Here is a 16,030-nt window from a genome sequence, read left to right as displayed (position 1 = left end):
AATGCGCCGGCCTAACATACGCGTTTCCCGATCTTTCACAATTCATTGATTGACAGTTACTTGTTTACGTGACCGCCAGCCCACCGACGGCGAGTCATACCAGATACATATGAATATCTTTCAGCGCAGCCCTTTCGGTGGAAATAAATGGAACATATATTATTTCTCGACCATTTAGCCGCACGATGGACAGATCGGACGGCCACACTCGCATTAGTATAGTGACGTTCCACTGCCTAACACACGATGGCAGCGGTGCTTAGCATGGTGACGTTCATGATTGTGGGTCGTTGTCACTGGACTGTGTTTATAATTCCATTGCTTAACTGCAGTAATTAAAATTCAAGAATTACTTCCCGTCTATCCATCTATCTTGAAGATTCAGCCATTACACGATCTTGTAAGCATTCGGAAATCCCTTTTCCATCCATCTATCTTGAAGAACCAACCATTACACATCTCGTAACGCACCCGGAAAATGCTTCAGGTCTATCCATCTATCTTGATGGCTCGATCATTGCACAATCTTCACAAAATGCGCCGGCCCAACATATGCGTTTCCCGATCTTTCGCCATTCATTGCTCGCCAGTTACTTGTTTACGTGACCGCCAGCCCACCGACGGCGAGTCATACCAGATACATATGAATATCTTTCAGTGCAGCCCTTTCGGCGGAAATAAATGGGACATATATTATTTCTCGATCATTTAGAGCCGCACGATGGACAGATCGGACGGCCACAGTGACGTTCCACTGCCTAACACACGATGACAGTGGTGCTTAGCATGGCGATGTTGATGATTGTGGGTCGTTGTCACTGGACTGTGTTTATAATTCCATTGCTTAACTGCAGTAATTAAAATCCATGAATTACTCCTCGGCTATCCATCTATCTTGAAGATTCAACCATCACACGATCTTGTAAGCATCCGAAAATCCCTTTTCAATCCATCTATCTTGAAGAATCGACCATTACACATCTCGTAACGCACCCGGAAATTGCTCCACGCCTATCCATCTATCTTGATGGCTCGATCAATGCACATCCTCAGAAAATGCGCCGGCCCAACATATATTTTTCCCAATCTTTCGCCATTCATTGCTCGCCAGTTACTTGTTTACGTGACCGCCAGCCCACCGACGCGAGTCATACCAGATAGATATACATGAATATCTTTCAGCGCAGTCCTTTCGGCGGAAATAAATGAAACATATATTGTTTCTCGACCATTTAGAGCCGCACGATGGACAGATCGGACGGCCACGCTCGCACTAGCACAGTGACGTTGCGCGGCCTAGCACGCGATGACAGCGGTGCTCAGCGTGGCGACGTTGATAATTGCAGGCCGTTGCCACTGGGACCGTGTTACAACTCCACTGCTTAACCGCAGTAATTAAAATCCAGACGTGTGTATATATATTAGCTGGAAAGAAGGCGAGCGGAAAAAAACCCACAGAGTCGAGGGGAGGTGACGGAGACGAGGAAGGAAAGGAAGAAAAGAGACGAAAGAGGGAGGAGGAGGAGGAGGGGATTGGGACTCGCCGCCCCGCTCCAAATTCCCCACTGCTCCACCACCTCCGCCTCCACTTCCCCGCCGCCGCCGCCCCGAGTACGGCGGGCACGAGCAGCCGGCCGTCCTCGGCCCAAAACCCTACCCGCCCAATTCGGCCCGGCTCCGAGCCGTTGGCCCCGCCCGGGGCAGTCCCGAGCGGCGAGAGGAGGAGGCGGAGGGCCGGGGAGATCGGATCGGCGGGGCCGCGGGCCGGAGTAGCATTGGGCGATGGCCGCTTCATAGGATGCAGCTTTACTCCGCCGGCGGCCGCTTAGTCTGCTGCTGCCGCTGCTGCTGCCGCTTCTGCTTCGGAGTGCGCTGCCGTGATCCCAACAGGAGCCTGGGCTGGTGCGGGTTGGGCTGACGTGTTGTTGTTGCTGTTGTTGTTGGGCACTTGATCTCTGCGGGCGCTTTGCGCCTGCCTGCTGGGAGGTGGTTGCGTGAGGCGAATGGAGGAGACTGGGAGGGAGAGGAAGGCGGCGGGGCCGCCGTGGGCGCCGACCAAGTCCACGGTGTTCCGGTCCTACGCTGCTGCGGTAGTGGGCGACCGGGCGGAAGCGCCGTCCGCCCGGGGCAATGGGGTTGCCGCCCGTTCAAGCAATCTACGCGCCGTCAGGAAGAGGCCTGTACGTTTCCTACACCTTCCCCTCTCACGGGGCTAACAAAAGATGCTTCCTTGCTTTCCCTTTTGGAGCTATTCTCGGGCTCACCGTGCTGAATTTGAACTGTCAATTGGATTGAGCGATTCTCAGAGGTCGTCGTAGCTGGAAATTAATTATAATGAAATGCTAGTAAGAAACCGTTACAGCTTAAGAAACCAGCAAGTACATCTTAAACTTTGGTGACTTGAACTACTCGAATCAGCACCGTTCCTGCTGATGCCTTCTTCCTGATGCCTGGACGCACGGTTCAGGCAACTAAAGTTTGACCAGCTGGAGCAGTGTGGTCTACTCAAATTGTCTTTTGATTAATCAGAGGCAAACCTCATTTCTGACTACAATTAGCATTCCCATTCATTATCCACACCTATTTTTTCTGCAACAATCATTCAGTGTTGAGTTATATATAATATACATGTTCTGTTTGCTTGACTTGCTATTCCAATCCATCATGAGTGTAAAGAGATTCCAAGTATAAGTGATTTGGAAATATTACGCAAGTGCACAACTAAAAGTGTGTCAGGATCCTAGTTGTAGTTGATATCTCTTTTAGAAAATATGGATCATTGGACAATGCAAACCTGCCTATACCATCCAACGAATAGTGCAATGTTATAAGAACATCCTTTAACACTGTTGCTGATCTCAATTAGTGCGTTATGGGACAGAAGATGGAGCGCATTTATAATTCAGTTTGTTACCATTGTTCATATGCACCACATGCCCATATACCTCTGATATACCAACTGTTTATTCCTGCAGATTGTTGCAAGATTGACCAGAGACATCGTCCAAACTTTTGAAAAATGCAATCCCGAGTTTAATTACGTAGATTCACTAAATCCCAAGCACTTCCTCACCAGTCCTGCAGTTCCTGTTCACAATGATGGCCTTGATAATGCAAATTCTGACCTAATCTTGTATGTCAACTTGGAATTGGTTAATAAGAAGTCAGACCGGAGGTTAGTTTAGTTATTTTCCAGTGTACCAGCTTTAACATTTTTGTTTCTCGTTGGTTACTTCATACACTTTTAGCACACAAATTCACTTTTGCAAGAAGTTGATTTTTGTAAGTTAGAAATATCTATGAATACTTGAGGGCCCCATTATTTATGAGAATTAAGAAGTCAAGGTATGTGAAAGAAGAAATATATCCGAAGATCTGTCGCAATATTTGGTTTCTTCTTTCAATTTGTAGAACTTGTGTGGTAGATCTAGCCGGTTCAACTTTTTTTCCACAACTGCTCATCCGAGGGTTCAGATTGTTTAAGTTATGCTTCATCATTTCATTTGGCAATTTTTTTTGGTAATAAGGTACATTGTCGAAGAAATGCTTGGCCAAGGTACCTTTGGGCAGGTTGCTAAATGCTGGGATGCAGAAACCAACAGTTATGTTGCAGTGAAGGTTATAAAAAACCAGCCTGCCTTTTATCAGCAGGCTATCATGGAAGTCTCACTGTTGAGCATGGTATGGTAATTTACTTAGATTTACTTATTTTGTTGAAATATTGGCATCACAACACTGGTTTCATGTATTTGCAGCTAAATGAAAAATTTGATCCTGATGATCAGCACCACATTGTCCGGATGCTGGATTTTTTTCCATGGAAAAATCATTTGTGCATCACATTTGAAATGCTTGGTCATAACCTGTAAGTTACTTCCATTAAACCTGCCTTTACTATTATATTTTATAAATATGCCCCGTGTTAGTTTCGATTCATGTGGTAACATAAAATCCAACTTTGCAGGTACGAGCTGTTGAAAAAGAACAACTTAAGAGGTTTGCAACTGCAATTTGTCCGTACTTTCTCAAGACAGGTAGGTGTCCTTTTCTTATCCTGCATGTATTTCATATGTGTTTGTTGCTATTGTTGCCATATTAACTATTATGTGTTACTTTTAGATACTGGATGCATTGATTGTCATGAAAGGTGCTGGAATTATTCATTGTGATCTAAAACCGGAAAATATCCTCATAACACCGAAGTGAGTTGCTTCCCATGAAAATAAGCACTTTGTTTGTACGCCTTCTGTGTACTACCACTTTCAACAATGCTAAGTTTGATGACTGAGGTGACCTTTGCAGAGTAAACTCAGCAGCTGGAGTTAAAGTAATTGATTTTGGATCAGCGTGCATGGAGGGTAAAACGATTTACTCATATATCCAGGTTTTATTCGAACTCACTCATCAGTCTGAAGTTCATTTTACTAATATGAATCGGTATGAATTATGAGGTCAAGCTTGTATTTTTTTCCTTTTCCAGAGCCGTTATTACAGGTCGCCTGAAGTGCTTCTTGGCTATCCGTATCCTATTGAACATCTCTAATAGCAAATATATTTAACATTAGTCACACAAACATCTTACAATGCATAGTTTGTGATTTTAGCTTGTGGGCTTGTACACTTAACAAGTGCTAGATACACTACCGCCATTGATATGTGGTCATTTGGCTGCATAGTTGCTGAACTTTATATAGGTCTACCTTTATTTCCTGGAGCATCAGAATACGATGTCCTTAGCCGTATGATTGAGATTGTCGGGTAAGTTCTTTTTTATTGAAAATCTTAATCTCCTGCTTTCTTATTTTCCCACCAGCTGTTTGCAGATAAATTCTTTATACGATATTAGGTGTTTACGTGTTAGCTGGTTGAGCTGTTTCACTTCAGTTAGTAGGTGTTCAATAATGGTATAATACTTTATTTACCAATATTCAACATGTACAGTGGGCAACCACCAGATGATCTTCTTAGGGAGGCTAAAAACACCAGGAAGTTTTTTAAACATGTTGGAAGCATTTATCCTGGTAATGAAGCACATAATGGTCTTCGCAGTTCATACAGAATACTAACAGAAGACGAGGTTGAAGCAGTAAGTTCTGTGGTTTTTCCTTGGAAGTTATTCTGAAGACTACTTCTATGTCATGCTTTATACATATACTGTGTTATTCATACCCTGTCTAAATCCTGCAACACAGAGGGATTCCAAGAAGCCAAAAATAGGGAAATGGTATTTCCCTCGTGGGAGGCTTGACAGACTCATATTCGCGTACCCTTGGAAGAATTTAAATGAGGGTAATCTGCCAGGTTTGTTCAGTGATGCTTTTATTTATTATTAATAGGGGTGGCTTTACCCCTGTTTATAAATTTTAGGGTTGATCTACCGCAATAATGTTCAATACAATATAGCACTTACTGTTTCTATTTCTATATTACTGTCTCTGTGTGGTGGTCTTTGAACGTCAAGTGGCTTCTTAGCATGAATAAATTCTTGGTTTTCTTACTCTGTTTCTAGGGATAGCCTGGAATTAGGCCAATATAGAAAATGGTTAGCTTACTCTTGCAGTATCAGTGAAATACACACCTATGCAGATTATATGAAGAGCTTGTAACACACCCACCCACACACACACACAAACAAACAAACATTCGATATATCCTTTCAACCATTTAATCCGATGTTTGTAATTTGAGTCCAGTACCTTTCAGGGAAAGTAACATGGTCGCTTTAACAGTTATTCATATTTCACGCTGTAATTCATATGTCATCATATGGGCATATTTGGTTAATAGACAACTAATCCAGGCTTATACACGCAGCATACAAATGTACAGTTCTTTAGTGACGAGGCATGGGTATTTATTTCATATGGAGCGGTAGTTTTTACTACATGATAAAATACAGTGGTCCTTACAATAAAGTTGCTAATGCAATCATATATATGTTAATTTTTACGCAGAGACTGAAAAGGAAGATTGCTTAGCATTGGTTGATTTTTTGAGAGGACTTGTTGAGTTTGATCCTAATAAGCGATGGTCACCATTGCAGGTATTGGCTAATGATAAAGTTAGATATTATTTGTCTGGTTTGTGTACTTGAAGTTACATTCATTTCGCCTCTGGAATTTGTTTGATATCCTTACGAAGTTTAGAGTTGTTTGATTTTCTGTGAGCGCTAACTTGTGTTCTTGAAGAATCATCAATGGAAGTGCTTCACACTTTTGAAAATCTATTTCAGGCTTCATATCATCCATTCATAACTGGTGAAGCCTTCACTGGTCCTTATGAGCCTTTCCGGGAGACCCCCGTAATTGTAAGTATGGTCCTATTCCAGACACCTTGCTGCATATCCTTCTTGTGAACAACCTGTGACGTGAAATCACCATTAGCTGTAGCAAACAACTTTTTTGTTTGCTTCAGTCAACAGGATAGATGCATCTCGATTTAGATATCCCGTCTTCACCTGGTCACACGTACATGCAACATTGTTTCTTCCCATCAATCTTGAAAAGTTTATTGTATTTACACCCTTTAGACGTCATGTCTTTTATGGTTATAGTTTCTTTATGGTTTTAGTGGCATTATACCAGAATGGTTTGGGTGGGTAACTCGTAAATTTGGACCTCAAGAGCTACCTTTTCCATACAGTTCTAGTTTATAAGTCAAGCTTTATGCCTTTTTTGTTGTAGCCCGTTGGTCGTGCTGCAACAGTTGATCACAATCCTGGAGGAGGTCACTGGCTAGCGGCTGGCCTTTCCCCTCAGGTTGTAAGTATGTCCTCTCATGCTTCTATTCAGTAGAAACCTTGCAAGAATACATCCATAATATATTATTTATATTTTTTCTAGGTTGGAAGCATTAACAGATCCCTACCATTCAATAACGTTTTTCCGCCAAAGATGCCCTTTTCATATGGAAGCAGCTGCGGCAGCTTCGGTAGCCGTGGTAGCTTTAATGATAACGTAGGTCCTGCTAGCAGCTATGGAAGCTATGATGTCAATAACGTTAACATGTATCATTCACCACTAGGCCCTTCTGGATTCAATTTACAGTCACAAGCTGGAGGAACATTTCTAGGATTTAGTCCAGATATTAGAAGAAGGCCTCATCTCTCTCATGGTGTTGGCATTCGACTAAGTCCTGGTGGTCCAGGTCCTATGTCTCTTGGGGCCAGTCCATCACAATTTACTCCTCCAAATTCCCAAGCGCAAATGCCAACTAGCGCTACTGCTAAGTATGTTGCCACTTCTCCTGCAAGGGGCAGTCATGGTTCCTCATTAGGAAAAGCTGCTGTGGTAGGCCAATACAATAGGAGAAGGAATCTTGGTCACCCTCCTATGTCAATGCCACCACATGAGTATACATCTCAGCTAATCCAGGGACCTCATGGAGATGGTGTCAGTTCAGCATTTGCTCGAGGACATTCTGGCTATTCATATGGTGCACTTCCTAATTCTGGTCATTATAATTGGAGGCCCCAGATAGGTGTTAGCACTGGTTTATCCACAAACTCTTCTTCCAATCATGGTTATGTTCAACCATCTGGTTACAATGATTTCCGTCCTTTGCACTCATCCAATGTGCCAGCTGATACATCAACCTCCACTTCATCAGTACCAGATCCAGCTGATTGGGATCCCAACTATAGGTAATCATGCATATTAAAGTTACTTATTTTAAAATAATCTAGCCTATGGATTAGCTTTTCATTCGATTTTATGTGCAGCGATGAGTCACTCCTGCAAGAAGATAATTCACTATCAGCTGAGTTAGGCAGTCTTCACCTGAGAGATGCAAGTGGTCGAACAATCCAGTCTGGCAGATTGCCCAATATCCAAAGCCATGATATCGCAGGCTCGAATCAAAGGTATTGTAGCATGATGAGATCTCGATATTTCGTTGCTGCAATGGGGTCTTCCTTAAACGTTGTTGGGTTTGAATACCAGAAACACGCTATGCTTGCTAGATCATAGGGTAGATGAGACTAGGCTCGAAAGAGAAACTAAACTATGTGAAGGACAAGTACTTGTTTAATTGATTGCTTCGCGCATAATGGATGTAGCTCATTTCTTTATATAGAGATGGTTAGCCCAGGTGATAGGATCTAATGACTCCCAAAAAAAGGGACTGCCTTCTACAGCAGGTGACTGAGAAATAGCAAATGCAACAGAAAATCTAATCTAAACCAAGTGATACTACTTTCCTAACAGTAAGATGGTACTCCCTCTCTAAACAAATATAAGACCTTTGAGTATTATTTACTAATAAGATACTCTTTTAATTAATGAGATACTACCCCTTATTTGATGAGATAGGTCTGTCTGCCCCCGTGTCCCAATATCTGTAATGCACATTCATTGTTTTTTCACCCTGTGCCATGCTGCTCATGACTGTTTCATGTGATCTTGCACATCATAACACTTAGTTTCAACAAGCTCCACTCGTAAGTTATTAATTGAAGATATCGCAATTAACTAGCGACCATTGAAACAAATGGAATTGATGCTTCACGTAGGGAGGTAACAATATGATTTGTCCAGTCCTTTCAATTTGTATACATGCCCCAGTAGTTGGAGGTAAACAGGTGCACCTTTTAACGCACATATCCTATTCCTATGGAAATGGATGGAATGATGCTTCATACAGAGTTTAGGAAATGGTTTCTCAGGTTTTCTCATTTTAGCTAGCCCCCAGGGTTTGACACTATACAGATGCATATTTTACCAGGCATATCCCATTATGATTGAGAGTTTGAGATGGTTTTGTCAGTTAGAAACATCCATACTATGGAACATCATTGTGCACTAGTTCATGGGACGTATTGGTTTTAATGCATTTCATGCACCCTAACAGTTTTATGCTTCAATATTTTGTTTTCTGATTTGTCAGCCAATTAAAGATAATTAATACCGCTGTGATTTTTTTTCCAATTCTGGATGCTACTGCTCCTGCATTAAGTATATTCACTGATTCTTTGTTCATGTTTCTGCTGTAGAAATGACTTCCTATTTCATGCACCGTCTCTCAGAGAGAGTGGCCATTCAACAGGCCACGTCAACTATGATAGTTACAACCATGCCAATTATTCCCAGCGAAATTTCCCTGGTCGTCACGGACAACCATTTCAGCGGCACAACCATATGAGTTCCACCTCTATACGCCCGACGGGGAATCTCCAGAATGTTCAATCTGCCTGGTCCAAATATGGCATGCCAGATTCTACTTCGCCCCCTCGGATGGTTGAAGGGATGCCTTGGGGTAACGAATGATTTCACTGTTGTACACTTGGTGGTTTTTTATTGATTATGTTGTTGACATTGCCATGGCTATTATATTCCTGCCACTTGCAGAGCAGGAGTTCTGTAATAATGCTATGTATGAACTTGTTCTATTCCAGTATTAGATGATATCATCGTTGCAAACTTGTAACATCTTGAAGTCTTGCTATTAATCTTCAGGACAGTGATAATGTTTAGGACTACAGATAACAAAAAGACACTTGATAATATACTCCACCAGCATATGATTTCTGTCGATGCACAAAACTGTAGCTGTTAAGCTTCAAACCTTGTATGACAATGTATGAGCTATTGACTGAGGGTCTGTTGATCAACCTATAATTGGGTCCTCTTATCCTACAACCAAAGCTTTGAAGTTATTAGTACAATTTTATTTTCCTTCCATGATCTGTTTGGGAACCGGAGAAAGAGGCTTGTGTGCATCTATGTCTTTCAAGCATAATACTGATTAAAACGAACTATCTGTGTGCAGGAGGAAGCGCTGGTCACTCCCTTGCAACAAGCGGGCTGCCGCCGTCCTTTGGGAGAAAGGATTTCGGGAGGATCTTCTAGCCCTTGCCTTGGATCTGGAGGAATGCCGTCCAATTGATGGCGTAAATTGTTTGTGTTTGCAATTCTTTGTTGCGCTGGTTACGTGCTGTTGATTTTGCGACTCATAGCGTTCCTCCGACTGTTGTCCTGTTGTGGTACTTGGATTCATGAAGCATAGGCTATAATTACAGCAGTTGTTTGGTGGTGGTTGTTGCTTCAGTTTCTTTAACGGTTCTTTGTCATTGTGGGATGCCAGTTTTTTTGCATGTGAGAAGTTGTGCTGCCATGAATCTGCCATGAACATGGTTACTGAGCGTTGCGCTGCATTGGTGCTGCCTTTTATTTTTAGACATGCTGGGTGGCGATGGAGGCACGGAGCCGGTCTGGTCTACCGGGTGTTGTGCTTGCTGTCTACGGTCACACATGCCTGGTTTGGGGGAGATGAACCAGAGCTGGGGATAAATTCAGGGCGGATCTCGAGTACAGCGGACAAAATATTAGTATTCCCTCTGTTCCAAAATATTTGTCGTGGTTGATTTTAGTTCAAATTTGGAATGGAGGGAATACGTACATAAATTTGACAACATCGCAATGGAACATCGGAACCACTGATGAATAATAGCCTAGACTTGTAAACTAATGTTCGAAGCCGGCACTTGCACCTTTTATTCCTGTAATAATGTATAAATAGAACCAAGGCCATTGGTTGGTTGCGAGCACGGACGGACCAGGCACCACTAGTGGTGGTGGTGGTGCATCAATTAGTGTAGCAGGTGGAGTCACAAGGGTAGGGGCAGTCCGTCTTCTGAAACCCGCTGCGGCTGTAGAACCAGTCCCCAACCGCGTCCGCTATTCTCTGCGACAGAGACATGGAAGGAAGCTCTCGTCAGATAAACACACACCAGGACAGGATGAAACTCAACTAAAGGGCGCGAGATGAAGGAAGAGGGTGGTTTACTCTGTCCCCGAGCGCCGGGGAAGCGGGCGCGAACCAGATGTCCTGCGTCTCGGACTGGCAGTGCGCGAAGCACGAGTTGACGAACAGCCCTCTGGATCCGGCGGACGCGCTCGCCCCCAGCGCCGCCAGGAAATCGTCCCTGAACCCTGCGTCAGCCAACCACCGTGCGTTCTCCGGTGAGTATACGTAACGTATAGCTGACCGACCAAGTATGTAAAATGCCTACGTACCCTGCAGGGTCTCGAGCTGCTTCGTGGAGCACTGGGTTATGTCGTCCCTGCAGCCTCGCCACTCAGGATCGGAGCCCTCTGGCACCAGGATGTGCCGTACCTGCATGCGACGCGGGCACGTGGAAACAGAAGCAAAAATATGAATGCCTTGCTTGATGGACGCGAGTGTCAAGCGAGATTTCTACCGGATGATAACCTGCCATGAGTCGTATGCTGCATTTAGAATGAACAGAGGCGTCTGGATCTGCTGCACCTCGTTCTGAGGAAAAAAGCACTGCGTCCAAGGAAGAAGCAACTTGTTTTTGTAAGGGGCCGTGGTCTGATCTCTAGATGTGCAATTGTGGTAGCCATTGCAAGTATTAGTATTATCTTACCACGCCTGCGGGCAACTTGGAAGTGCACGAAGATGGTAAGTTCTTTGCCGAGCCCTGTACACGGTATTTGCACACAATGCGATCAGGTACAAGAAGAGACAACGTAAAAAATAGGCGCAAACCATTTTTGTTGTTGCTGCTGCAAAATGATACGTATACTATATATTTTAATGATGCCTTTTTAATTCTTATATTGTCACTCCGTTCAAGTTCGAGTCCAACTCGGAAATTTCATATCATGCCACAGTTTGTTATATCTACATAATAATCAGGTGAAGAGAGGAGTCAAACGTGCATACATGTGTTGCAACTACATCATTGAAAAATGCCTCAGCGTGGTTGGCTCCGGTAATGTCCTTCCTGTAAGAGCAGAGATGACAAGTGTTAAACGAGGAACTAATCATTCAGAAAGGCAACGCACTTTCTTCTCTCTCCATATATATTGCAATGCCTAGTAATAATATCTACAAAGTGGCAAAAACAGATAGTAGCATGCTTTTGCTCTTCTGCCTTCAAACCTGAGAATGGTTATTAAAAAACTAGGTGAAACGGTTCGGTTCTTACTTTGGGTTTGATTGGTTCAGGTTTTATTGGGCTGAATCTTTTTTAGTTTGGTTTTGGTTTGGGTATGTGAAGAAACCAATTTGGGTATAGTTGGTTATGGGCTTAAACAATTGGGTTATTAACAACTATAAACTATGGGTCCAAACCGGTTTCTAGGCATTGGTTATGTGCAATAAGCAAGGACGCATCGACAACGAGTATCTTTGATCCGCGTACATGCCGCGATGCACTATGTAATTTTGTATTATGGGGAAACACAACATGCAAATCGAATGTGTTTGCTTGTGCTTTAGCTAAGCAATTGGTTTTAATACACTTGTCAGTGAGCTTTTCAGTTGTGGGCATTGTCTTTTTGACTCTTGCTGTGTGTTGACCGTATCTCAACGATAACTTTGCTCCCTAACTGTTGTAGATGCACTTATGCCTTTTCTATGTCATTTGCTTCTTAACATGTCGATTTGTGCAATCATATATACATTGAAGCAAACCCATAGCTATGTATTGGGTTTAAACCCACGGTTATGTATTGGGTTTAAATTGGTTTGGGTGGAAAAAATAGAGGGTTTAGTTTTGGTTGGGCTGAAAATGGCATTAAATGGGTATGGTTCAAGTATGGTTTTGAGAGATACATGTACGTGTATGGTTCAAGTACGGTTTAAGTATGAAACCATTTCAGATTTATCTGCCTTACACGTTGATGAAGAAACCAGCATCTGAAAGGCATTTAACATTGGCATCCGCTGGCAGGAGCTGATGAAACCTGTCGCAGTGCAGTATCGAAGTTAGTCCACCAGCAGAACATCCTGAAATCAGAGCCTGCCACGTCCTTGGAAAAGGAGGAAATTAGCGCCTGCCACAGTTTCGTTGTTAGGAACATGCCAGGCATATTGTGCTGATAAGAATGCATACATTTTTAGCTTTGTTCATTCCTTTGGCGAGCAGATCTTCTATAACTGCTTGCCACACCCTCGCACCTCTGTAGTGTACATTTGTGCTCTGTCCATATTTAAAAAAATCGGTAAAGAGTAATTTTTTTAAAGGAGGTTAAACACCCGACCTCTGCATCAATCGATGCATACAACCATCTTTAAAAATCAAGTAGTGACACCGAGGATGCACACACCCAACTGATTTTCAGATTGCAAAAATAAAACAAAGACTTTACGCAGACTGGTACTAATGCCGGTAGCAGCAGAAAAATCAAGAAAAGCATGAAGCACGGGCTCACAGGATCAACTTCTTCCTTGTCGCCGGTGAAAGACGAGCCGTCGCAGTACCGAACCTTGACCTTATTCCAGTTGTAGAAGTCTGGTTTTGACAAATTGCGCACTCATTATTGAGCGCATAAATTCCGACTAAAAAAAGCACATATTGAACCTAGGCAATCGCAGACTAGAACTGCTGCTAGAAACCTGGTAAAAAAAGCAGAGCACAAAACATGATTGGATGGCCAGGTGGTGAAGCTGAAGTGTACCAGGGTTGTAATCCGACGCGTTGCTCAAGATCCCGGTGAAAGCAGCCTGCCTGGCCATCTCCTTGGACGACCCCAACGGGGTGCGCGACCGGTGCAGGCAGGTCGTCGCGTTGTTGCACCACGCTCCTCCCTGCCGCCGCCACAGAATCGAGCTCAACATTTTTCTTGGTATGCACTGAATTCTGTAGCAAGTGCTACGGCGACGAGTGAATTTGACGTACTGACCTCGAAATGAACCAACCAGCTGCTCACCCCGGAGCCGGAGCCCGGGGCGAGATGGTACGCCGGGGGGCTCCCGTCCAGACACACTAGCAGCACGATTCACAAGATCACACACGTCAGGCTAGGACAACTGAGATGCTGAGAAGCTAGCAACGATGGTGAGACTGACCTGCTCCCTTGGCCACGGCGCTCTCGACGTAGGTAATGTCGACGAGATGGTCGTCGTCCCCGCGTGCCCCGAGGAACGCCAGCGCGCAGGCGAACGCCGAGCACCAGAGCCGGAGCTTGCTTCCGCTCCCCATGGAGTCCGCCGCAGGGAAGGAGCGAGCGTGAGGAGGAAGAGATGGTGGAGGGTCAGGGAAGGACACACGCATACGTACATATATGCCCGGCCAGCGAGGGGCCGGCCAGCCATGGACTGGACCATGGTGGCGGTAAGAGGGAGGCCGGAAATTACCTGGTGGAAAGCATGGTGGCCGGAGGGCGACCGGAACGTGGACCTGCTGGAACGGACGGAAGACGCCGTCTCGTGCCAACCTCGCAGCCACGGGATGGTCTCTCCGTTCCTCTTGTGCAGTAGGGACAAAAAGGCAAGACCGAGGACTGGGGCGGAACAGACGTCGCTGCTGCCTCGAGCTTCCCAATGCGAGCTGCTCCGGGGGCTCCCTTGGTCCTGCTCCTTGTCCTGCCGTGCGTGCCGGCCTACGTTTGTTTTCCATGGATGAAGGGGATGGCAATGGGTATCCATTCCTCATATACCCGTCGAGTAAAAATCTAATCTCTACTTCTATAAAAATGCGAGTTGGTGGTGATGGCGTGTCTGCCTTCACGCCATCTATGCCGCCCGATCGGCAATGTATGGCTGAGATCGAGACAAGCCATGTGTCACTTGCACTTTTGCAAAAACACCCTCTGCTTAGACAGAATTTTAGAGCAGGGACAACCTATACAGTCTGGATGTTCTCAGGTAAAAGAACAGGCTGGAGTCCATTCTCCTTCTCTCGAAAAGGATATCGAGTCTTCTAGAGCGCTCCCAAATTCCTCGCCACCGACCCTCACCTCTCTTTCGACAGCCGGATTTGAATTGGACGAAGATCCCTCCCCACCCGAGCTCGGAGCTCCCGCAACCATAGCCGCCCGTAGACAGAGCTCGGAGCTCCCGCAGCCATGGCCACCCGTAGACAGAGCTCGGAGCTCCCGCAACCATGGCCGCCCATAGACAGAGCTCCGCCGCCTGGATCTCGCGTCACCGCTCTCCTCCACTGCCTCTCGGATTTCCCTCGCTCTGGATCAAGTCCACCAAGAGCCCAGCCTCGCCGTCAAGTCCATTGCCGGCCATCTCCTCCGCCCCCTTTGCCCGTCTCTTCCGGCGCCGACCTCGGCAAGCACATACGCCGCCGACGTCGCCCGTCCGCCGACTCGTCCTCCTCTTGTGCCGCAGCACAATCGCCCAGCATCTCCACCACGACGCCCTCTTCCGCGTCATCCCCTACACCCCTCCCCCATCTCCTACGGTTCCAATGCCCGCAAGTACGTGTTGGGGAACGTAGCAATAATTCAAAATTTTCCTACGTGTCACCAAGATCAATCTAGGAGATGCTAGCAACGAGAGAGAGGGAGTGCATCTTCATACCCTTGAAGATCGCTAAGCGAAAGCGTTACAAGAACGCGGTTGATGAAGTCGTACTCACGGCGATTCAAATCGCGGAAGATCCGATCTAGCGCCGAACGGACGGCGCCTCCGCGTTCAACACACGTACAGCCCGGGGACGTCTCCTCCTTCTTGATCCAGCAAGGGGAGAGGAGAAGTTGAGGGAGAACTCCAGCAGCACGACGACATGGTGGCAATGGAGCTCGTGGTTCTCCGGCACAGCTTCGCTAAGCACTACGGAGGAGGAGGAGGAGTTGGAGGAGGAGAGGGCTGCGCCAGGCAAGGGCTGTGGCTGCCCTCCCACCCCCTCACTATATATAGGGGGAAGGGGAGAGGGGGCCGGCCCCTCTAGATGGATCTAGAGGAGGAGGCGGCGGCCAGGGGAAACCCTAGATGGGTTTGGGCGCCCCCACCCCCTAGGAAACTTGCCCCCCCAAGCCGGGAGGGGCGGCTGCCCTAGGGGTGGTGCCCCCACCTCTCCTGGTTACGTGAGAGGGGTTGGGAGGGGCGCACAGCCCCTTGGTGGGCTGGTTTGCCCCTTCCCCTTGGCCCATAAGGCCCCCCAACGCTTGCCGGGGCCTCCGAAACCCCTTTCGGACATGCTGGCCATAGCCTGGTACCCCCGGAACAATTCCGGACTCCAATACCCTTCGTCCAATATACCGATCTTCACCTCCGGACCATTTCGAAGCTCCTCGTCATGTCCGGGATCTCATCCGGGACTCCGAACAAC

At 45.8% G+C, this 16,030-nt stretch overlaps 2 protein-coding genes across 3 annotated transcripts; one reads left to right on the top strand and one right to left on the bottom strand.

Annotated features, from left to right (window-relative positions):
• The first annotated feature begins 1,442 nt into the window (after nt 1-1,442).
• Nucleotides 1,443-10,053, top strand: LOC109744848 (dual specificity protein kinase YAK1 homolog). Of its 2 annotated transcripts, none has more exons than XM_020303991.4 (18): nt 1,443-2,180; nt 2,976-3,175; nt 3,528-3,681; nt 3,756-3,865; nt 3,965-4,034; nt 4,120-4,202; nt 4,303-4,384; nt 4,481-4,521; nt 4,636-4,758; nt 4,942-5,086; nt 5,193-5,301; nt 5,955-6,043; nt 6,233-6,307; nt 6,684-6,758; nt 6,843-7,642; nt 7,721-7,861; nt 8,990-9,252; nt 9,766-10,053. In XM_020303991.4, the coding sequence occupies exons 1-18, from the start codon at nt 2,004-2,006 to the stop codon at nt 9,843-9,845; spliced, it is 2,817 nt and encodes a 938-aa protein (XP_020159580.1). In that variant the 5' UTR covers nt 1,443-2,003; the 3' UTR covers nt 9,846-10,053. The 2 variants fall into 2 exon arrangements, with proteins under 2 accessions (XP_020159580.1, XP_020159579.1); XM_020303990.4 differs by having other exon boundaries at nt 6,684-6,761.
• Nucleotides 10,054-10,308: 255 nt separating this feature from the next.
• On the bottom strand, nt 10,309-14,334 carry LOC109744849 (pectin acetylesterase 8). Its single transcript, XM_020303994.4, has 12 exons — nt 13,816-14,334; nt 13,650-13,732; nt 13,425-13,554; nt 13,179-13,258; nt 12,860-12,946; nt 12,642-12,766; nt 11,686-11,746; nt 11,387-11,440; nt 11,209-11,286; nt 11,013-11,112; nt 10,783-10,928; nt 10,309-10,680 (listed from the first exon to the last, which is right to left on the bottom strand). The coding sequence occupies exons 1-12, from the start codon at nt 14,018-14,020 to the stop codon at nt 10,582-10,584; spliced, it is 1,248 nt and encodes a 415-aa protein (XP_020159583.1). The 5' UTR covers nt 14,021-14,334; the 3' UTR covers nt 10,309-10,581.
• Between the last annotated feature and the right edge of the window lie 1,696 nt (nt 14,335-16,030).

This window comes from Aegilops tauschii, chromosome 6 (assembly GCF_002575655.3).
Source record: "Aegilops tauschii subsp. strangulata cultivar AL8/78 chromosome 6, Aet v6.0, whole genome shotgun sequence".
NCBI lineage: Eukaryota > Viridiplantae > Streptophyta > Magnoliopsida > Poales > Poaceae > Aegilops > Aegilops tauschii.
The sequence above is the reverse complement of the archived record's forward strand: the minus strand, read 5'-3'. Positions and strand labels throughout refer to the sequence as shown.

Coding starts and splice junctions, on each gene's coding strand:
- LOC109744848 (XM_020303990.4), top strand. CDS start 2,004: ATGGAGGAGACTGGGAGGGAGAGGAAGGCGGCGGGGCCGCCGTGGGCG. Junction 4,035..4,119: donor TCCGTACTTTCTCAAGACAG/GTAGGTGTCCTT, acceptor TGTTACTTTTAG/ATACTGGATGCATTGATTGT. Junction 7,862..8,989: donor ATCGCAGGCTCGAATCAAAG/GTATTGTAGCAT, acceptor TTTCTGCTGTAG/AAATGACTTCCTATTTCATG.
- LOC109744849 (XM_020303994.4), bottom strand. CDS start 14,020: ATGCGTGTGTCCTTCCCTGACCCTCCACCATCTCTTCCTCCTCACGCT. Junction 13,259..13,424: donor CGCGTCGGATTACAACCCTG/GTACACTTCAGC, acceptor TGTCAAAACCAG/ACTTCTACAACTGGAATAAG. Junction 11,441..11,685: donor ATGATGTAGTTGCAACACAT/GTATGCACGTTT, acceptor TACCGTGTACAG/GGCTCGGCAAAGAACTTACC.